Source organism: Dendrobium catenatum, unplaced genomic scaffold, assembly GCF_001605985.2.
Source record: "Dendrobium catenatum unplaced genomic scaffold, ASM160598v2 fragScaff_scaffold_650, whole genome shotgun sequence".
Lineage (NCBI taxonomy): Eukaryota > Viridiplantae > Streptophyta > Magnoliopsida > Asparagales > Orchidaceae > Dendrobium > Dendrobium catenatum.
In genome coordinates this window covers 223,233-246,354 of record NW_021319112.1, presented here as the reverse complement: position 1 = coordinate 246,354, position 23,122 = coordinate 223,233, and the positions used below count along the sequence as shown (strand labels likewise).

The following is a 23,122-nucleotide window of genomic DNA, read 5'->3' as shown; positions in this document are numbered from 1 at the left end:
AAATTATTTTATTTTAAAATTTTATATCCTTATGTATAGGTTTATATATATACATTTTTTTTAAAAACTATTTCAAAATTATATATATTTTTAAATATTTAGTTTTTAAAGTTCCCTTGAAACTTTGAACATTGATTGAGATAATTGAATAGAATTCATGGGGACTGATGATTAATCAATAAATAATTACTTTGCTAGTTATTCATTAATTAATCCTTCAGTTAATTAAGCTTTAACTTAATTTGCATGCTTAGAAAGCACACACAACTTAGCTTAGGCACTCCTAGATCTAGTAATTTATTGTGATTGTGTTTATGCATGTATATGTTGGTCAAGGGTTAGAAACTTTGATTCAAACCTACATAACCTAGTGACACCATTAAAGACAATAATTAAAAACATGTTTAGAACACTTAGAGAATTCCTATTAATTAGGAAACACCTCCTTTAGACTTGATACTTTGAACACTTAAACATAGTGACATCTTCAGCCCATAGACAACTTTTCAGCAATTTTGAAATCACTAAACCCCTTAATTAATCAACTTAAGCTTAAACCTTTTATTAAACCCTTAAAACTTCTAAAAATTTTAATAATCATATTTAAATCCAAAAAATACAAATAATACTCAAACTGACCAAGATTCAATTTAAAACTTATTAAAAATAAAATACCTTTGGTTTGATAGCAAATTGAATCTTAATTTAATTTTAATTAAAATTCAAAGTTTAATTAATTTAATTAATTAAAAATTCCAGATAATTTCCAAACACTTGAGAATCCCTCCTTAGGTCATTTCTGATCTTTGGAGTTAGTTTCAAGGAGTTTGGAGCTTATTTGAATTCAAATCATTAAAACCCCCTTAATTAAACCATTTTAAAAATTCAAATAAATATCAAACTTTGAAAAATTATAACTAATTCTAGTAAAATTTCAAATTGAACAAACTCAAATGCATTCAAATCATAATAAAATATAATATTTATTAAAAATATCAAACTTTCAGAAATTATTTAAATTTAAGAAAGTCAACTTGTGGTCAAACTTAAGTTAAATATCAAGTCAAAATTTCAAACCTTCATAATAAAATATTGAAAAATTCAAATCCAGCAAACTTAGTGTCTAATAACTTATCTTAAGGTCTAGTATTTTATAAAAATATTAAATTTCTAGAATTTATGCTTAATTAAAAAGTTAATTTTTGACCCCTTAATTAAATGATTAAAATAATCCAAAAAATTACAAAAATTCAAAAATCACTTTAAAACTCTAGAAATCTTTAATCAACCTTAAAACTAACGATCAACTAATTTTAATTAAAATTCATTAACTTTTAAACTTTAATCAAATCAAATTTCTTAATTATACCCGGTACCATTGGGTAACCCAAGCCTATGAGGCTATTAAATTAGCCCCAAAAAAGGTGAAATAAATTTCATGGCCTCGATGAGAAACAAATGTGATATCCATTTAACACTTTAAAATGCATCTTAAATTTAATTTTAAATCATTAATATTTAAACTTCAATTAAATATTCGCTTAAGCCTTTTAACCAACCAGAACCTCAAACAACTGTAACTAATGATCCTATTTAGGATATATGCAAACCACACAGCCTTACTCACATACTTTAGATAATTTTCTAGGCCACCACTTTTAAATTTATGTTAGGCCAGTGTTTATTTTTTTTGCATTTATTTGCCGAGTTTTCCGTGATTTTCACTGTATGATATTTGTTAGCTTAGAATGGATGAGTTTGTTTACTTACTTTCTGAATTTTGTGATATGTATGATTGCATGTTAGATCTACCCTTAGGTTAGGAAAGCTTTATACTAATTCAATCTTGTGCAGGTGGCCATGCTCATTTAGGGTAATTAAAGTAAAGTGAACATTAAAAATAAATATATTATTATGCTTTGCACAGGTACTTGTTGCGCTTAAGGCCCCCTTTAAATTAAAAGAGCATGGCTAAGTGTGACTATGAATTGAGCATTTAAAAATTCAAATATTAACTAATTGGGATTATGCTGATTATTAGGATAACCCTGCAGGATTGAGTCTAGAATTTTTTATTTTTCAAATGTAATTTGATATAATTTGAATTGTAATGTTTAAAGTGCTTTGGGAATGAGATTAGATATCCAATTTGGAATCCAAAGAGGGAGGGACATCCCTTAGGGGAGTGTCCCTCTCCATTTGGAGATCCAAATTATGATTATTTTAAAATATCCAAAGAGAAAAGAAAACACCCCTTCTAAGGGGGAGTTTCTTTTCATTTGGATATTCAGAACCGACAAATCAAGAAGTTGTAGAAGGACAAAGAAGTGGATAGCGAGAAGACTCATTCTCAAAGTCACTTGAGTATTAAGATTAGAAATCCGGGCTTGTTTTCAGTGGCACCCGACAACTTTACTTTTCTGTAATTCTGTGATGTAATATTAAAAGGCACTTGCCTATGGACTTTCAGTTTGAACATTAATTTAATTGATTTGATTAATGCTTGATGTTGATTACGATATAGGATTGCCTACTTTAGTAGTTTTTTTTGGCAATTTTTATATGTCGTATTTGCTTTAGCTTGGATCAATCGGAGGCAACATAAGGGTACGATAAAAATTCTTCTACTTAAACTAATTAAAAATTTTAGCTCTAATAGAAACTTTAATGGTCCTAAGAAGTAAGCTCAGACTCGCTGAGGGTTTTTCATGTATCATATTATACCTTCTCTATCTTATTAGGCGCCTCCCCGCTTACGGGTTTTGGCAAACCACCTGGCCTATGAGGGTCATATCTGTCAAGGGGATGTTGTGAAATCTCTAAGGAAAAATCTATTTTTTTAAGCCAAATTTTTAAACTACTTCATTTTGATTCATGCATCTAATCGAGTCGACTAGCATGCATTACATTAGTAACAAACTTAAAAGTGTCTAAATCTTTAATTGCATTTACATAAACATTAAATACTCAACATAAGTCAAAGAGACCAATTAAGATCTTCTCTAGATGTCAGCCCCGCTTTTCTCAATCTTAACTTAATACAATGTCCCCATCACTCTCACATAAATGATCAGATATATGGTTTTAAAGTGCCTAGGTGATTTAGCTAGCTCCCTAATTTAGGCCGGTGTAAGTCCAGATTTGTACTGTATTAGCTAGGTTCGGGTTACTGATTTTTGATATCCAATTTAGACTTAGGTTTTGATGCAAGCTTAAGCTATAAGCTCTCAACCTCCAAGAATTGAATCCCAATTTTCTAATAAAATTGATCATTCAAACTTAAACATCTTTCAATCAAATTCAAGCTTAACACTTAAGATAGGTTGGGGTGTTTCTGAAGTAATTCATAATCTTAAAACATCTCCTACCATTCTTCCTTTGACTCCAGAAATAAGTGCTAAAATTTGACCCAATCCCACTTGTAATTTTCAACCCTTACATCCTTTGACATAAAACTTTAAACTCTTAAATAAATTTTCTACTGTTATTTTAATCAATTGTATTCATAAAAAAACTCTGTTTTCCTACAATGTAATTAACTACGAGGGTTTGTGCTCTTAGGGTATATAAAAACCCAGACCAGATTTTTAAAATCAAATTTTCAAAATCAAAATTTTCAAAACCTTTAATTAATTATCTTTAGGAAAATTTAAAATTAAACGATCATTATCGTCATTTTCAAATGATTAATAGTGATTGATAACTTCTTTTCTCAGAGAGATATATCAATTACTATCATAATATTGATTATGAAATTAATGATCTTTTATCCATGTTAATGTAATCAAACACTCAATTAAATTTTATTTTGACCCTCCGGGGTCCTATGTGATTCGCTCTTGTCTTTGACTACGATAATCATGATGAATTCAAAGCTTTATAATTTGAACCTATTATGGAATGATATTATCGCGTCCCAAGGTGATATAATATTCATAATAAAGAGTTCGATTTAAGAACTAAAATCTCATAATTTGATATTTTCCCAAAGAAAATTATATTTTTCAAAACCGTGCATCTTTTAATCAAACATATTATTAACCAGTTGATAGGCTTTTTTTAATTTTATTAGCTTTACAAATGTTGCAGAACTTTGTGCTTTAGCTTACACTCACTATTGATGTCTCTAAAAATGGTTTAATTTTGCTACAGTGTAAGGCCTATTTAAGGCAAGTGTACATATCATGTAAAGTAATATACTGATGAGAAGATATCAATCCCATGGGGATCAAATTAGAATTTCCTAAGTTCACTTTAGTACTACCAACTAAATTGCTAAATTTATCCAACTTAATGATTTAAATTGGGTGGTGTATATTAAATTAAAAAGCTCCAAACGCATAAACAAAAGTCACTATTTTTTAGAAGTTCTGAACTTATGATATTTAGAAGTACATGATTGTATTAAAATGATTTTTTTTACCTTTTGTGACTCTAAATCGGAGCATAAGTACTCATCATCTCTGTCAAGCTTATTGGAACATTAGTTAGGATCCCTCCTTACTACAGTTCTTCTATCTCCTTAAGATCCCATAATCTTTATCATTATATATCTATATTATAATCATACTATGTTTTAAAATCTTTAATTGTTCTTCTATTCCTCCATCAAATCTCTAGACCACACTAAGTTTTTAATTTATGAACGACCTATACATAAATAAATTAAAATATGAAGAAATTAAAAACAATATGAATACTTTAAAGATTAAATCTGCTCTAAGCAATAAATGTCTTTCAAATAATTATAGATTCAAAGTAATTATTTAGCTACAGATAGAGGCGATGTTACACAACATAAATATTTTATTTCACTGAATAAACATTAAGTTATGAGCTTAAGCATAAGATAAACAATGTGAAACAAAGTTTAGAAATGACTCAAAATTAAGATATAACTCTTTTGCACTTCTCAATGTTGATCCACACTAGTGCAAACTCCAAAGATAAATATACATGCTACTCCCTCTCAAGAATAGATCCTCACACTCACACACACATACAACTACTCCACAATGTGCCAACCTCTTTACATAAAGACTATACAACTATTTATAGATTTTCTAAATAACTGAACTAGTTTCACGACACTAGCTTGGTGGCATTGCTGCCCTGTTGGATCAACATTTGTCACATGAGTTCACCGGCTGAAATCATCTCCTACTGCAACACTGGGCAATTTGGCTCAACAATACTAACTTTGTGGTGCTACGGTGTTGACTAGATAGCTCCTCGATGCTAAGCTCTATAGCTGATTTCAGAGAGCCATCCACTATGGCATTGAAGGGGTGGCGTTGTGATGCTGGATTGAATTATGGCATTGCATCACTAGCTTTATAACATTATGGCGCTGGTTCATTTTTTATTATTTTCTGAAAAAAAAGGATTAAAGGCACAAAATAATATTATATAAATAATTTGGAATTAACAACTTTTTCTTATCAAATTCCCCTAAGTCTTAGGATATTACTTGTAATGACCTGAGATCTAAATTAAAATAAATTTGTATCATCTATTCATTAATTTACAAAGGTCAATAATTTCATCTTATATTAATTAAAATACAACATCATCATCATCAAGCCTTTGTCCCACAACATTGGGTCGACTACATGAATCCTTTTTCTCCATTGTGTTCTATTAAAAGTCAAATTCTCATTTAAATCTCATAAAGAAAGACCATTTCTAATATTTTCTAATTAAGTCTTTTAGGTCTACCTCTACTTTTCTTAATATAAGTCAAATCAATTACCTCTACTTTCCTAACTGGGTCATCGGAAGGCCGCCGTTTTATGTGACCAAACCATCTAAGGAAACTCTCTTTAATCTCATATTCCACTGGAGCTACTCCAACCTTTTCACGTATATGCTCATTTCGTATCCTATATCTAAGGGTAAAGCCACTCATCCAGTTGAGCATCCTCTTTTTTGCAACACTTCACTTAGTATTATGCTTCTCTTTTATTGGCCAACATTCGACACCCTAAAGAATTGTAGGTATCACCACCATCTTATAAAATTTTCTCTTAAGTTTAAGGGGGACTTAAGCTGATCCTTAATGTAATCCAACCGAAATAGGAAAATACTTAGTCAAGCCACCTTGTGTTGGAACAAAAGTAATAGCTCAAGCATACATATCTATAAGCATTATTAACTCCTTTCTTTTCAAGAACTCTCCATAGTAATTATCTTGGAACTTTATCATATGATTTCTCTAAATCAATAAATATCATATGTAGATTCTCCTTATTCTCTCTATATAGTTCCATCAAACCTCTTAAGAAATGCATGGCATCCATAGTACAACATGACTCCAAATTGATTTTGAGAAACATTAGTATTACGCCACAACCTATGCTCCATAACTCGCTCCCATAATTTTAAAGTATAAACTTAATTCCTCTATAATTTGCACAATCTTCTGCATCACCTTATTCTTAAAAATAGGATTTAATACTCTCATTCTTCACTCATCTGGCATCTTTTTAGTCTTCAAATTAGTATTAAAAAGTTTAGTATGCCAAGAAATTCCCTCATATCCTAAGTATTTCCTCTCCTTTGTTGGAATATCATTAGGTCAAATAGCTTTTCCACACTTCATTTTCTATAAAGCTTCTCTAACTTTGATTTTATTAATACTCCAATAAAAACAAAATTTTTATTTTTATTTAGGGAGCTAAGGTCACTAAAGTCATTTGTAATTTCACATTCTTCATTAAAAAGTTTTGCAAAATATCTCATCCATCTTTATTGAATATCATCTTCTATGAAAAGAATTTTTTGATCTTCATCCTTAATACACTTCACTTGTACTAAGTCCTTACTATTCCTATCTATTTGTTTGGCTAACTTATACATATATCTTTCTCCCTCCTTGGTAACTAATATATTATATAAATCATTAAAAGCTGAAATCTTTACATCGCATATTGCTTTCTTAGATTTCTTATGAGCATCTTTATATCTTTCAAAATTATTAGAATTTTTACATATAAATCAATTTTTATAACAAATCTTCTTATTTTTTATATTTTCTTGAATATTTGGATTTCACCACTAATTATTTTTACGATTAAGAACTTTTTCCTTTGATACTTCAAGTACATCATTTACAATATTCTTAATATCACTCGCCACCTTTTCACACATAACATTAGTATCCTCATGCACAAAAAAAAATCTTAAGATCTAAAATATTACTCTCAAAAATATTTTTATTAATATTCTTTAAGTTTCCCCATCTAATACTAGAATATCATTTTAATTTATTTTTTATTTCTTTCCCTTTATCTTAAAGTCCAAAACTAATAATCGATATTTGGTACATAAATTTTCACTCAGAACAACTTTACAATATTTGAAATCTAAATAATTTATTTTTCTTATAGGAAAATAACCAATCGAGCTTTACTATATTCATTTTTATAAGTGATGAGATGCTCATCTATTTTCTTAAATAAGGTATTAACAATTAAAAAATTATAAGCTAAAAAAAATTTAATATGGTCTTACCACCTTTATTTGTCGTTCCAAACCATGGTCAATATAATACTTTTAAAATTATTTACCTCTCTACCAACATGTCCATTTAATTCTCCTCCAATAAAAAATCTTTTTTCTGGAGATATTTTTGTATTAATTCTTTTAAGTTATTTTAAAATTTTAATTTTGAACCTATATCAAAACCTACTTGAGGAGTATAAGCAGTTATAACATTAATATTCTTAGCATCAACAATAATCTTTAATGCTATAATTTTATTTCAAATTCTATTAATTTTTATAACATTATCCTTCAAAGTCTTATCTATGATCACACCTACCCCATTTCTAGTATGACTCCTACTCGAATACTATAGTTTAAATCATAGACTTTTAATCTCCTTAGCCTTCTCTCCAACACATTTAGCTTCCTGAATGCATATAATATTTATCTTCATATGAATTATAAAATCTATTAATTCCATTAATTTTTTCATAAGGGAGCCTATATTTCAAGTTCTTATCATAATTTTAATTTCATGGACTAACTTATTTGCCCACATCCATCCTTAATGTGGGAACCCTTGCATATTTAACACTGCACTCGATCGCCAGTACAATGGCCATTACACACTTGTCACTGTATTTAGGTCATATAATGTGTCTCTTCCAAGGGCCGCCCAAGTATTAACATAATTTTTTAAAAGATTCATGTCATGATTATTCGACATTTTATGATGGCTATTAACTACCTAACACAACCCTTAACTTTTTTCATCCAGGACTTGATGTCTGTGTGTGTATATATATAATGTCATCTGTCTATATACATCACCAATTAAAATCCATATGTAATAATCATAAGTTCAATCTAAAACTATTAATCTGTAATAGCCTTTCTAGTTACAAAAGAATAAAATAAAAATATAAAATAATTAAAAAAACTTATAATTTTGACTCTGATTAATCTTACTCTACTTGTCTCTTTCTCGAACCCAAAATCAATCAAATCATAATAATAAGCTTACAAATCCTAATAGGTCTCTAAAACCTGCTAAAATAATAAATGATATAACTATCCAAATTAATAGGTTTTTATATAACTATCCAAATTAATCATTTGTGAATCACACATTTATCATATGAAGATTTTTTAATAAAGTTTTTACAATTTTATTCAATTATATTATATAAAAAGAATTATTCCCATCAAAAATAAAACTTCTCATTTATTTTATGTTTTCTTATTTTAAAATGGAGTCTTTCAGACGTCAACTTACAACTACGCATCGGCTTTTCATCTTCTCTCTCACTTTTTCTCCGTTTACTTGACTTACGAAGACTTTGGCCTCGTTTGTTTCTCCGTCTGAGATTTGAATCGGCGAAAAAATGTTTATTTTGCAGTTTGGTAACACGGTTTCTTCAAAATAATTTCCAGTGAACCTCCATATTCTGCTGATTGGATAAAAAAAATTTCCATTTGCCGGTCTGAAAGCTTCTCAAAAAACAGAAATAGGGCCCGCAAATCAAACGAGGCCTTAAAAGCTCCGTTAAAAACAAGAAAACAGAGCCGGGAATCAAACTAGGCCTTTCAGTCGTAGCTTCGTTTTCTCTCTCTCTCTCTCTCTCTCTCTCTCTCTCTCAGTTATTAGAGACTATCTAATCTTCATCTCTTCCAATCAATTTCCGATTCTCCTACCATTCAGTTGTTCTGCTCTCTCTACCTTGATCATTGGGGCAATGGCGGAATGGTTTGTTGGTCCAATCATGGACAAGATCATCAACACTTGCTCTGATTACCTTGAAGATTACAGTAAAGATTACTTTAAAGATTACCTTAAAGATCAATTCAGAAGGCAGACAGGCATGAAGGAGGATCTTGAAAGGCTGCGAGAGAACCACCCCAAGATCCAAGCTGTCGTCTTTGCCGCGCTAACCAAGCACAAATTAGTGATCAGAACCACCCTATCAACAAATGGATATGACAGCTGCGAGATGCTATTGATGAGGCAGATGATGTGATCGATGAGTTGGAGTACATGAAGCATAAAGAGCAGCTGACCAAAAACACGGAAGAAACAAAGGTGCGTTCCACCACCGCGTGCTTCCTATTTGATTCTGCTCTCGAATATATTTATTTATTTATTTGATAATTTATGTCTAACTAATATGATCAGAAAAGAAAGTTCACGAGTTTCCTATATGAAATTCCTTGTAAAATTCTCAAAATTGGCGAGCGTGTTATCAAAAGAGATCCCAACTTGAAGCGACTAGAGGAGGCTGTGCAGAAACTTGATAAAGTTTCAGCTGATGTTACTGAAAGCTTTCCTGCAAGGAGAGAATTAGAGAAGATGAACAGTAAAACAGAGAAGCTAAGTTGAAGAATGTGTTTGCTTCATCTTGTGTATTCAAGCCATAGTCTTTGCTGTTACAATGGTGCTGTATATATAGTAAGATGAGCACATTTGCTCATGATATATTTCGGTTGTTGACGGCAGAGCCGTTGGTGCCAGTGATGTCAGAGAAAGTGGGGAGCGCCAGTGTCAGGTTTGTTGATGGTTGATGATGATGTGTTGCGGTGTGCTTGAGGTACAAGGTAAGAGTGTGTTAACATCCCCCCGCAAATGAAGCATCCGAGGAGCGGAGGCTGAATTTGGATCGGAGTTCTTCAAATCGGTTTATAGACAGAGGTTTTGTAAGAATATCTGCCGGCTGATCGGTGGTGCTGATGTGTTTCACCTGAATTGCGCCGGTGAGAATGTGTTGGCGGATAATCTGATAGTCGATCTCGATGTGTTTGGTTCTGGCGTGAAAAACTGGGTTGAGAGCTAAGGCGAGAGCTGAGGTGTTGTCACAGTAAATGGGCGTTGGCGGGAGTGAGGAGATTTGAAAATCCTCTAAGAGACGTCGGTGGTGGCCGCGGCTAGAGCCCTGTATTCCGCCTCCGTAGAGGATCTGGCAACGGTGGCCTGCTTTTTAACACACCACGAGATCAGACTTTTGCCTAGAAAGGTACAGTGGCCGGTGATGAATTTTTTGTCTGTGGCATCACGAGCCCAGTCTGCATCGGAGTAACTGGTGAGCTGCAAGGGGCCGGCTGAGAGTGGTAATCCAAGGTGAAGGGTTCCACCGATGTATCGAAGCAAGCGTTCATAGCCTTTTAGTCATCATTGGTAGGATGTTGCATATGCTGACAGATGCAGTTGGTGGCATAGGTGATGTCTGGGCGAGTGATGGTGAGATAGTTGAGAGAGCTAGCTAATCTTCAGTATAGGGTGGGATCGGCGAAGGGTGTTTGATCAGTTAGGTGAGCTGGGGAGGTAGGGAGCATCGGCGTCACGACAGGTTTGCTGTTTTGAAGACCAGCAGAGCAAAGGATGTCCCGTGCATATGGTGCCTGGTGCAGCAGGAGGCCTGAGGGTTGCTGAAGAACCTGAATGCCGAGGAAAGTGCGAACTGGGCCCAGCTGTTTGAATGAGAATTCCTGGTCAAGATGACTTGTGAGTTCTTGAATGGCCACTGAATTGTTACCAGTGACGAGAAGGTCATCCACGTAGAGAAGGAGAAAGATGTGAACTCCATTCTTGTTAAAGCAGAGAAGGGAGGGATCGGATTTGGAGAAGACAAAACCGAATTTGAGGAGTGAATTTGTGAACTTGGTGTTTTCTAGGGGCTTGCTTGAGGCCGTAGAGGGCTTTATGGAGTTTGCATACATGCTGTGGGTGATCCCGATCAATGAAGCCCGGTGGCTGGAGCATATAGACTTCATCGTGTAGTTCTCCGTGCAGAAATGCGTTCGAGATGTCGAATTGCAGCACCGGCCATTGATGTTGTAAGGAGATGAGTAGAAGTACACGGACAATGGGAATTTTAGCCACAGGGCTAAATGTTTCGTGAAAATTAATACCGAACTCCTGACCAAAGCCCTGTGCGACAAGTCTGGCCTTATGGCGATCGAGCTCACCAGTCGGTTTATGTTTGAGACGGAAGGTCCATTTGCAGCCGAGCACATTCAAGTGAGGCGGTGGGGGAACTAGAGACCAAGTACCTTGTTTTTGTAGAGCAAGGAATTCCTCCGACATGGCAGCTCGCCAGTGAGGGGATTTGAGGGCTTGAGAGTAGGAGGTGGGTAATAGTTCTGAGGATGGAGTTGTAAGGAGATTGAAGATCTGTTTGGGCCGTTTGATGCCATCCTTTAGTCGTGTCTGCATAGGGTGTGTGGATGGCAAGGGAGGTGGAAGGATGAGAGAAACAGACGAGTGAGTTGGGCTGGGAGATTCAAGTGTGCTTGGGGAAGGTAGTGGTGGGGAGGAGGTGTGTGACAAGTTGATGTCAGTGGTGTTAGTAATTGGGGTTGGCATGAGTGGAGTGGTGATGGGTAGGAGAAGTGATGGGGGTAGATTGGTGTCTTGAGAGGATGGTGAGGTAGATACTGGAGGGGAGGGTGGCATGAATGGGAAACTTGTCTCGTGAAATTGGACGTGGCGGGAAACGTGGAGTTTATTGGTTTGAATATTGAGGCACTTGTAGCCTTTGTGAGAGGAGGAGTATCCCAGGAAGACGCATGGTTGAGAGCGGGGATGAAGTTTGGATGGGGTGATGGGATAGAGCCAGGGAAAGCAGAGGCATCTAAATGTTTTTAGATAGATGTAGTCGGGTGGCCTGTGATAGAGGAGTGTGTAGGGAATGGCATTGTTACAGGCTGTGGTGGGTAAGCGATTGATAAGGTAGTTGGAGGTTGTGAGGGCGTCAGCCCAGTATTTATGGGGAAGATTAGATTGATGGAGGAGAGCTTGGGTGGTGTCTAGGAGCCGACGATGCCTGCGTTCAGCTATGCCATTTTGTTGAGGGGTGTAAGGACAACTGAATTGATGTGCTATGCCGTGGCTAGCGAGATAGGAGCTGAAGGCCGAGCTGGTGTATTCTCCTCCAGCGTCCGAGCGGAAGGTGATGATATTAGTTTTAAATTGGTTTTGTATAAGTTTATGAAAATGTTGAAAATTAGATATAGTTTCAGATTTGTGATGCATAAGGTAAATCCATGAGAAACGAGTATAATCATCAATAAATATTAAGTAAAAATGATATCCATTGGCAGAAGATAGGGGTGCCGGACCCCAGACGTCGGAATGTATTAACATAAAAGGTTGAGTTACACGGGAGGGGGAGGAGGGGAAGGGAAGTCTGCGGCTTTTTGCCGCGTTACATGACTGGCAGATGAAATTAAAAGCAGTACTACTGATAGAGGAGAACATTCGTGACAGACGGTGTTGAGTTTGAAGGTGAGGATGACCAAGACTAGCATGCCAGAGAGTTGAGTTGGATGGCATGGATTGAAGAGCGATGGCGAGTGCGGGAATAGCATAGAGGCCGTTACGGTTGCGACCACGGATGAGGGGGCGGTTGTCCTTGAGATCCTTGATGAGAAATCCATGAGAGTCAAAAGAGATAGAGCAGTTATTATCAGAGGCGAGTTTATGAATTGAGAGTAGATTGTGAGAGAGCTTTGGGACATGTAGAAGTTGGTGAAGGTGAAGCTTACGGTTTGAGTCGGGAAGAGGTAGTAGGCCCTGTCCAGTGTGATGGATGGGAAGTGAGCTTCCATTAGCGGTGGAAATGGTCTCCGGTCCGGTGTAAGGTGAGTACTGCTACAGATTGTTGAGGTCGGGGGTGAGATGTGTGGATGCGCCGGAGTCGAGAACCCACTCGTTCAGAGAAGTTGGTTGTGAGCTTGTCAGCAGGGCCTTAGGAGAGACATTGGAGGACGCAATGTAGTTCTCATTGTAGCGATGCCAGCAGGAAGAGGCAATGTGGCCCAGCTTACCGCATATTTGACATGTCGGTCTGGTGGCGTCGCTGCGGTTGGTGGGGTTATTTGGTCTGAAGGGAGCTCCTCGACCCCTGGAGCCTCTGTAGGCAGAGCGACCTCGTGGGGCGGTGCTGCGGTTGGTGGACAGAGCTGTGTAATCTTGTGTAGTGGAGCCGTCGCGGCGCAGGTCGGTCTGAAGGTGAATCTCGTCGCTGCAGAGCAAGTTGTACATTACATCTAAGCTCAGGGGAAGCTGGCAGGTTCTGATGGATGTTTTGAACGGATTGTACGATGGTGGGAGTCCATTCAGTATATGGAGTATGATTTCTTCGAGATCTAGAGAGGATCCTGCAACTGAAATGTTGTCCACAACGATTTGATTTTTGCAAGGTATTGGTTCATGCTGAGGTCTCTCATCTGGATATGATACAGCTCGTTTTTGAGCTGTATCACTCGTGATCTGTTAGAGGGTTGAATTCGGAGCTCCAGAGTGATCCAGATGTCTCTCGCAGTGGAGAGAGTGAGAATGTATGGGAGGATAGCTGGCGATATCGTGGACAGCAGGGCTGATATGAGGTTTTGGTCAATCAAGTTCCATAGCTTGAGTTCGTCGGAGTTGTCTTCAGTGAGAGAGATAGGTGGCTTCGGGCAAGTTCCGGTTAGATGGCCTTCAAAGCCATTTGCCGCGAAGAGCTGGAAGACTTGAAGACGCCAGATAGCATAGTTATCGCTTGTGAGTTGATTTGAGATGATAAGTTTAAGGTTGTTCATTAGAAACTTTAGAAAGGGAGGAATGACGATCTCGATCGCCATTGGTGATGTCTGGGTGCCGACGGGTTGAGACGCGCCGGTGGAGGATTAAGCTACTGAGGGATCTGTCATGTTGGCACCGGAGTGAAATCGACCTCAGAGTGGCTGCTCTGATACCATGAAAGCTTTCCTGCAAGGAGAGAATTAGAGAAGATGAACAGTAAAACAGAGAAGCTAAGTTTAAGAATGTGTTTGCTTCATCTTGTGTATTCAAGCCATAGTCTTTGCTATTACAATGGTGCTGTATATATAGTAAGATGAGCACATTTGCTCATGATATATTTCGGTTGTTGACGGCAGAGCCGTTGGCGCCAGTGATGGCAGAGAAAGTGGGGAGCGCCAGTGTCAGGTTTGTTGATGGTTGATGATGATGTGTTGCGGTGTGCTGGAGGTACAATGTAAGAGTGTGTTAACAGTTACTACTTTCCTTCGTCTTTTAGACAGCGTGAAGCAGGAACAGAAGGAGCAGGAGGTTGATTTCTACAAAGCACGTGAAACAGGATCCTTGCCAACTACAAATGATCTCATTGGGCGGGGCTAGGATAAGGAGTCTGTTGAGCGGTGATTGAGGAAGCCATCAAATGAACATCGGGACAGAAACATTTCTCTTCTATCTATAGTGGGCCATGGTGGTATGGGGAAGACAACTCTCTTGCAACACGTCTATGAAGACGAAATGAGGAAGGAATTTTTTGATCTTAAAATGTGGGTTTGCGTTTCCAACAACTTTGATGTGAAAAAAGTCATTGCAGATATGTTATCAACTCTCAAGAAGAAGAGGCCTCATTTGGACGAATCACTTGATGCACTTCAAAATAGTCTTAGGACTGAGATTATGTCCAAGAAGTTCTTACTTATTCTGGATGACATTTGGGAGGAGGAGGAGAACCAGGATATCAGCAAATGGGAGAAGGTGTTCGCCTCTCTGGCTTATGGGAAAATTGGTAGTCGAATTTTGGTAACAACTCAAATGGACTCGGTTGCAATGATGATTGCAAAGGTCATTAAAAAGAAGACGGAAATATTTAGATTAGAGGGCTTGGGGGAAGATCAGTGTTTGTAGCTCCTCAACTCTCATGCATTTGCTGATGTAGATAATCCTAATGATTATAAAAGATTAATATCCATTGCTCGAGAGATAGTTAAAAAGCTTTCAGGATCTCCATTGGCTGCAAAGGTCACCGGTGGTGTTTTGAATTCTAGCTTGGATGAAAGACATTGGACAAAAGTTTTAAATAGTGATTTTGTAAGTCCAAAATTGGGTCAGGATTGCATCTTTCCCATTTTAAGATTGAGCTATATGTTCCTCCCAAAACATCTACAAAATTGTTTCGCATTTTGTTCTATATTTGAACAAGATTATATATTTGGTAAAGATGATTTAGTCAAAATGTGGATTGTATTGGGTTTCATTCAGCAACCTCATGATCAAGAATGGACTATGGAGGATATTGGAGGAATGTATTTTGATGTTTTGGTTAAAAAATTTTTCTTTGATAAGTTTGAACATTGTTTTAGACAATATTACAAGATGCATGATTTAATACATGAATTGGCACAATCAGTTTCCATACATGAATGTTTAAGAGCTGAGGATGGTACAAAGTTTCCTTCTATAATTCATAAGACTCTTCGACACTTGTCTGTTCAAACTACAAATCCAGACATCATAAAAAAGATTGGACAGTTTAAATATTTGCATTCTCTTTTCATGTTCTATGAAGCTTCTAATCAGGATCATTGCAATGCACTTATTAAAATATTCAAAGCATCGAGAAGCCTACGCTTATTATACATACATGTTTCAGCAGGCTTGAAAATGATACCAGAGGATATTGGAAATTTGATACATCTTCGATACTTAAAGATTGATAATTGTAATTTGACCATGCTGCCAAGATCTCTAAGTAATCCCTATCACTTGCAATGCATAATCTATGATAGGCCATTAGGGCTAAGCCAACCTAAAGTTGATGATTTTTACCAAGTGGCATGAATAACCTTTCTAACTTGCATTATGTCAAATTGCCTGAGAATTATATTTCATCGATATGTGGGATTGGGAAGCTAAAGTCTGTTCAAATACTGAATATGTTTGATCTAAAAGATGTGAGTGGTTATAGAATTGGGGAGCTGGAGAATATGAATGATCTTTGCAAATTAGGAATCAATTGCCTTGAAAATGCTAAGGATGCTGAGGAGGCTGGTTGATGCAGCGTCGATCGTCGACTGGAGCGGATGTGACGAAGGCCGGCAGCATATGACCTGCAAAGTATGTTAGCGGAAGAAAACAAGAGGAAGAAAACAGAAGAAAGAAAGGAGAAAGGAAGGAAGACAGCCAAGTTGCTGTATTGTATTTTTTTGGTTATCAAAATCTGTCTCTACAATTCCTTTTCTTCTCCTCTATGTAGCTCCTGGAGCTGTACTAAAAAGAGTGTAACAAGCTAAAAGGTGGTATTAGTACTATGCTGTAGAAAATAGAAACTAAGTAGTGGATAATGCCAAAATATGTTATAAAAGATAAGTTGTCCGGTAGGACCTCCGGTGTAAACATGCTCCGCATCAGCTCTTCCCCGGTTCGGAAGAGCTCGACTCCGACGAGCTAATGGTAATCACTCCATCATCCGGAGGCGTATATGGCCAAATGTCCGATACATTGAAGGTTGGCGAAGTATTGCAGTCATCCGGGAGGGCGACGGTGTATTCATTATCATTAATTTTAGCAGTAATGGGTACGGGCCCAATTTTGCGGCGAGAAAGTTTAGAGTAAGTACCCGGTGCGAAACATTCTCGTCGCAAGCGTACCAGAACTAGATCCCCAACATTAAACACACGATGTCGACGGTGAGCGTCTGCGACAGCCTTATAGTGCTGGTTGGATGTCATAATTTGTTGGCGCACCTTAGTGAGCATATCGACGAAATTATCTATAAATGTGGCTGCTGCCATTGATTTACACTTCGGAAGGATAGAAATGTCGAGGACAATATTAGGAGATTTAGTAAAAACAATACTAAATGGAGTTTTACCGGTGGTACGATTAGTCATGGAATTGTAAGCAAACTCGGCTTTGCCCAGAACCTCCTCCCATTGCCGTGGATGTTCTCGAACTAGGCATCTCAACATCGTCCCCAATGTACGATTAACCACCTCTGTCTGACCATCAAACTGTGGGTGGTATGCCGAACTTAATCAGATTTCCGTCCCCAAGCATTTCCAGAGTTCGCGCCAAAAGTGGCTGATGAACTTGACGTCACGGCGAAAGTGAGACTATGTGGAAGGCCATGAAGACGAACGATCTCTTGAAAGAAAAGGTGAGCTATAAGCATGGCATTTGTAATCTTCTTACAAGAGATAAAATGTGCCATCTTCGAGAATCTATCAACAACCACCATGATTGAATCATTTCCCCGCTTATTTCTCGGTAATCCCAGCACAAAATCCAAACTCAGATCCTCCCAAATCGAGTTCGGGACGGGTAGAGGCATATATAATCCAGTGTTCTGAGCTCCGCCTTTGTATATTTGACAGACGGGGCAGCTGTCAACAAAACGAATGACATCTCTGCGTAGCCGAGGCCAGAAAAATTGCACCTGAAGTTGGCGAAGTGTGTTATCTCGACCGGCGTCAGCTGCGAGAGCCCCTCCGTGAGATTCTCGGACTAATTATTGTCTCCATGATGAGACGGGGATGCACAGCAAGTTCTTCTTGAAGTGGTATCCATGGCGGACGGAATACTCGGCAATACATTGATCAGCTTGACACTGCTTCCAGATTTCCCCGAAGTCCAGGTCTTCTTCATAGAGATCCTTTAGGCATTCTAGACCGGTTATCTGGGTTTGTAATTGAACTAGTAAGCTGCGCTTCCGGCTTAATGCATCGGCGACTCGATTGACAACACCAGGTTTATGCTTTATTGAAAAGGAAAACCGTTGTAAGAACATTAGCCATTGGGCATGCATACGATTTATGTTCTTTTGGCTGTTGATATAAGAGAGCGCCTTGTTGTCGCTACAGAGGATGAAATCCTGGTGGAGTAAGTACTGCTCCCATTGTTTCAAGGCACGAACAATGGCATAGAGCTCTTGCTCGTAGTCTGCCCACTTCTTCCTTGTTGGAGATAATTTCTCACTGAAGAATGCTACAGGTCTTTCCGCCTGTGACAGAACAGCGCCCACGCCAATGGACGAAGCGTCGGTATCCACCGTAAATAACTTATCAAAATCCGGAAGTGCCAAAATAGGGGCTGAGCTGATACAGATTTTGATTTTGTCGAAGGCTTGCTGCTGTTCTTCGGTCCAGTGGAAAACTTTGGATTTGAGGCCATCAGTGATAGGTGCCATTATCAAACTGAAGTTTTTGATAAATTTGTGATAAAAATTTGCCAAACCGTGAAAACTTCGGACGTCGGAGAAAGTCTGTGGGATTGGCCAGTCGGTGATGGCTAGTATTTTCTGTTGGTCCATTCGAATTCCGTCAGTTGAGAGGACAAACCCAAGGAAATAAACCTGCGATACGCCTACTTCGCACTTGGGGAGGTTGATGAATAACTGCTGCTGCTTGAGTACATCAAAGAGGACTGTTAAATGATTCAAGTGCTTTTGCCATGAGTATATCGTCAAAATACACAATGCAGAATTTGCCCAAAAAACGGCTTCAGTATTTCATTCATCATCCTCATGAAGGTCGACGGAGCATTACATAGGCCGAAGGGCATGACCTTCCACTCATATAATCCTTGCGGCGTCTTGCATGTCGTTTTCCATTCGTCTCCGGGACGAATGCGAATTTGGTGGTAGCCGCTCCTGAGGTCCAACTTTGAGAAAATGGAAGATCCTGAGAGCTGATCTATTAGCTCATCAATCCGGGGCATAGTAAATCTGTATTTAATTGTTATTTTATTGATAGCTCTGCTGTCTACACACATTCGCCAGTTCCCGTCTTTCTTCGGTGCGAGCAGCGCCGGCACGGCACAAGGACTCATACTGGGCTGTATCAGCTGTTTTTCAATCAAGTCGTCAACTAAGCCTTGGAGTATCTGCTGCTCCTTGGGATTCAAACGATAATGCGGCAAGTTAGGGAGACTAGACCCGGGGGCGAAGTCTATGCAATGCTGGATATCCCACAAGGGTGGAAGTTCGGCTGGGAGTTCATCAGGAATAAGCTCTTTATAATGCTGTAAGAGCTGGGAGATATCCTTGTTGACGCTTGCAGGTGTGATTCCTGATGTAACTTCGGTGACCATAAGAGCAAATAGTGGGGCAAGTTCACGCCAACTCTGCAGCAGTTGGCTACCCGTAACCAAATGTATAGCTGCCTGTTTAACTTGGGCTGGTCTTGAACTTTTTTCTTCAATAAAATGGGGTAACAATCATAATCGTCTTCCTTTATAATCCAAGGAATAGATGTTAGCTCGACAATCATAGATGGCGCCAGCATCGTATTGCCATGGCCTACCCAATATCAGATGACAGACGTCCATATCCAAGACATCGCAGACGACCTTGCAAACGTACTGTTTGCCAATAGAGAACGTCACTTTGCACGAATCAGTGACCGCAATCTCTATACCTTTCTTTACCCAAGTTATGCTGTACAGGTTTGAATTCTTGATAGTTTTCAGCTGGAGGCTTTGTACCACTGCCTTGGATATTATATTTTCAGTGCACCCACTATCAATGAGAAGGTCACAAACCTTGCTGCTAATGGTGCAACGCGTCCGAAAAAGAGCATGCCGTTGGGAATTCAAGTTCTACCTTGGAGCCAACAAAAGTTTCTCGAGAATGCATATTAACGGCTCCCCTTCATCGGCGACCACATCATCTGTTTCGTCTAACTCCACATTCCCATGATCATCCCCCTCCGATCCTTCCGCTAGGTGTACTTGTTGCTGCTGTGGGAATTCGTTGGACTTGTGGCCAGGCTGAAAACAACGAAAACACTTGAGCGTTGAAGGTTTAGCATAAGGATTGTCTTACCTTGAGGTCTTGGTTTCACGGGCTGTCGTAGATTAGTTGTAATGTTCGCAGGAACCGACGTGGGCGTTGGTAATAGAGGGGGTTGGGTTGTCCTTACTGACTGTGACGGTAATCTACCCGTCCCGCTAGTCAGTTCTTGCCATTGACGTCTGGGTGTATTTGTTTTTGATTGCCTGCTCTGCTGTATTTCGACCTTGAAAGCTAGATTGACAGCTTGTGCTAAGGACCACACAGCATTTAATTCCAATTTATCTTGGATGCTGTCCTTGAGGCCGCCTATGTATCTTTCCACCAACTGGTTAGTGGACTCATTTAAGTTGTTTCGGGCGCTCAACGCATTGAACTCCTCCGTGTATTCACTTATGGATCGGTTTCCCTATGCACAATGTTGATACCTCATGTACAAGAAATGCTCAAAATCAGTAGGTAGAAATTGGGCTCGGAGTAACTGTTTCATGCGGTGCCACCTGCGAACCTGACCTTTGCCTTCTCGTTGTCTGATCTGTAATGTCTACACCCACCAGGCACTAGCACCTCCTCGCAGTCGACAGTCCACGTACTTCAACTGCTTGTCGGGTTCTATCTCCTTATAATCGAAGAAATTCTCTACGGCCTTTTCCCAATCTAAATAATCCTCAATATGAAGATGTCCATCAAAAAAGGGGACATCAATCTTGATCTTGAACTCACCCGGTCGTTGGTGTTGAATCATTGGTCATCGGCGTCTTGCGAACTCATTACGATAGGGGTGTGCTTCTTCGTCTTCTTCTGATTCTGCGGGTTCTGCTCCTGGATAGAACGCCGACTCACCTTCGGAGTCCGACATCTCTGGCTGCAATGCAGAAGCGACCCAAATTGGCGGCCGATGGCCAATCCTCTATGCGGCATTGTACGATGCGGGGGTAATTCGTGCTATCTCGCCCTATTGAGATTAAACTCGCGGCGCATTTCTACTGTCAATTTTTGTACATCAGCGGCCAATGCATCTAATCGGTGACTGATGTTATTTTGGTTTCCCCATAAAGAATCTAAGTTCTGGACCTCCTCAGAGGCGGGATCCTTGCCGCGCTCGGACATTCTCCTCTACCAGTCGCTTGGCTTTGATACCAAAATCTGATGCAGCGTCGATCGTCAACTGGAGCGGATGTGACGAAGGCCGGTGGCAGATGACCTGCAAAGTATGTTAGTGGAAGAAAACAAGAGGAAGAAAACAAAAGAAAGAAAGGAGAAAGGAAGGAAGACAGCCAAGTTGCTGTATTGTATTTTTTTGGTTATCAAAATCTGTCTCTACAATTCCTTTTATTCTCCTGTATGTAGCTCCTGGAGCTGTACTAAAAAGAGTGTAACAAGCTAAAAGGTGGTATTAGTACTATACTGTAGAACATAGAAACTAAGTAGTGGCTAATGCCAAAGTCTGTTATAAAAAATAAGTTGTCCGGTAGGACCTCCGGTGTAAACATGCTCCGCATCACTGGTAGTGCAAAATTATGTACCAAGAGGAGGCTCATAGATTTAACCTTATGTTGGAGTAACATTGATTTGAGGAACATCGATTTAGATGAGAACGTGCTCGAAAACCTTCAGCCACCAAAATATCTAAAGAATCTGAGCATATATTCTTACATGTGTGCAAAGCCTGCAATATGGATGAACAATCTCAATCTGATCTTCAATCTAGAGATGATCGAATTGAGAGAATGCTTGGAGTGTGAAACTCTTCCACCTTTTGGGCAACTTCCCTTTCTCAAATCACTGACGCTTTATGACATGCTGAAGGTAAAATGGCTCGAAAGTAAATTTAATGGGAATGATAAATACCATGCCTTTCCATTGCTAGAGGTTTTACATATTAGCTTCTTAATAGCATTAGTAGCTGCTGAAGATGGATGTTTGCTTCCTTCCTTAATTCAACTGAGGCTACATAACTGCCCGAAGTTGAAAGAGTTGCCCTCTTTGCCTTCTAAGCTCAAGAGCTTGCCGATACGATCAACGGGGTGGAAGACTTCAAATTTTTGTAGCATTTCAAATTCTATTCCCCTTGAAAAATTAGAGGTCTCTTGCTGTAAAAACATCACCTCTCTTTCTCTAGCTGATGAAATAGCAAAACTTGCTGCAGGGCATCTCCAACGGAGAACTCCATTTTTCACGCCAAAATACTGTAAAATGCAAAAATGGCGTGGTGCTGCTCCAATTGAACGCCATTTTTTTGCTTCTCGCGAAGGTAACGATCCTTCTCCTTTGGCGCGTTTTTCCGGTTGAGAGAGCAAAATAGCGTGGGTGAACAGTGCAACGCCAATATTGATGTTGCACTGTTCACCCGCAAGCAAATGGCGTACGTTTTGGCGTTCGGCTGGAGCGACCAAAAAATGCCGTTTGACGTTCGGTTGGAGATGGTCTAAGATACTTGACAATTACAAATTGCCCCAATCTGATCTCTCTCGGAAGATATCGAGATGTGGAGATCACTAATAATTGCCATCTCATGCTCGACAATCTCAGTATAAGTGATACATCGGTGTTGCTAATGGAGCCATTGAGAAGTATCGCCTCCTTAAAAAGGCTGAGTATTTGGGATGATGATGTGCTGGTTTCATTTCCAAATGAGGTGGAGCAGTACTGGTTTCTCAATGTTAGGTCTTCTCTTTCTGAGCTGGAATTTAAAAGTCTCGAACCCTTAGAGTCTCTCCCCTTCAGAAACTACATGTTTTGATCATGTACAACTGAAATCTAAGTAGTTTTTTTTTCTTATTGAAACAATTATTGAATCATTGCTTAGTTTTTATTTTATGTTTTTGAATTTGCAGAACAAATGAATTTTGAATGATCATTCATCTTTAATCCATGAATTTCATTTCTTTTTAATTATCTATATTTATAAAATGCCACTAGGCCATCATTAAAATTTTTGCACTTTCATCAACTTCCACATTGATTTTCTTTATTGATTTATTTATTATTCAGATAAATACTATCTTGTTAGTACATTTTAATGATAGTGTTAGGAGCAAGTTTTTAAATCTTATTCAAACTTATTTAAATTTTTT

General features: G+C 38.3%; 3 protein-coding genes across 3 annotated transcripts; all 3 read left to right on the top strand.

Moving 5' to 3' along the window:
• The first annotated feature begins 8,797 nt into the window (after window positions 1–8,797).
• LOC114579813 lies at window positions 8,798–14,675 on the top strand. Its single transcript, XM_028695490.1, has 3 exons — window positions 8,798–9,565; window positions 9,659–9,794; window positions 14,517–14,675. The coding sequence occupies exons 1-3, from the start codon at window positions 9,521–9,523 to the stop codon at window positions 14,639–14,641; spliced, it is 306 nt and encodes a 101-aa protein (XP_028551323.1). The 5' UTR covers window positions 8,798–9,520; the 3' UTR covers window positions 14,642–14,675.
• Window positions 14,676–14,854: 179 nt separating this feature from the next.
• On the top strand, window positions 14,855–16,096 carry LOC114579812 (putative disease resistance protein RGA4). Its single transcript, XM_028695487.1, has 2 exons — window positions 14,855–15,100; window positions 15,164–16,096. Exons 1-2 carry the CDS (start codon window positions 14,855–14,857, stop codon window positions 16,094–16,096), a joined length of 1,179 nt encoding a protein of 392 aa, XP_028551320.1.
• A 5,440-nt stretch (window positions 16,097–21,536) lies between these two features.
• LOC110109945 (putative disease resistance protein RGA1) lies at window positions 21,537–22,877 on the top strand. Its single transcript, XM_020841175.2, has 2 exons — window positions 21,537–22,193; window positions 22,474–22,877. The coding sequence occupies exons 1-2, from the start codon at window positions 21,537–21,539 to the stop codon at window positions 22,786–22,788; spliced, it is 972 nt and encodes a 323-aa protein (XP_020696834.2). The 3' UTR covers window positions 22,789–22,877.
• The last annotated feature ends 245 nt before the right edge of the window (window positions 22,878–23,122 follow it).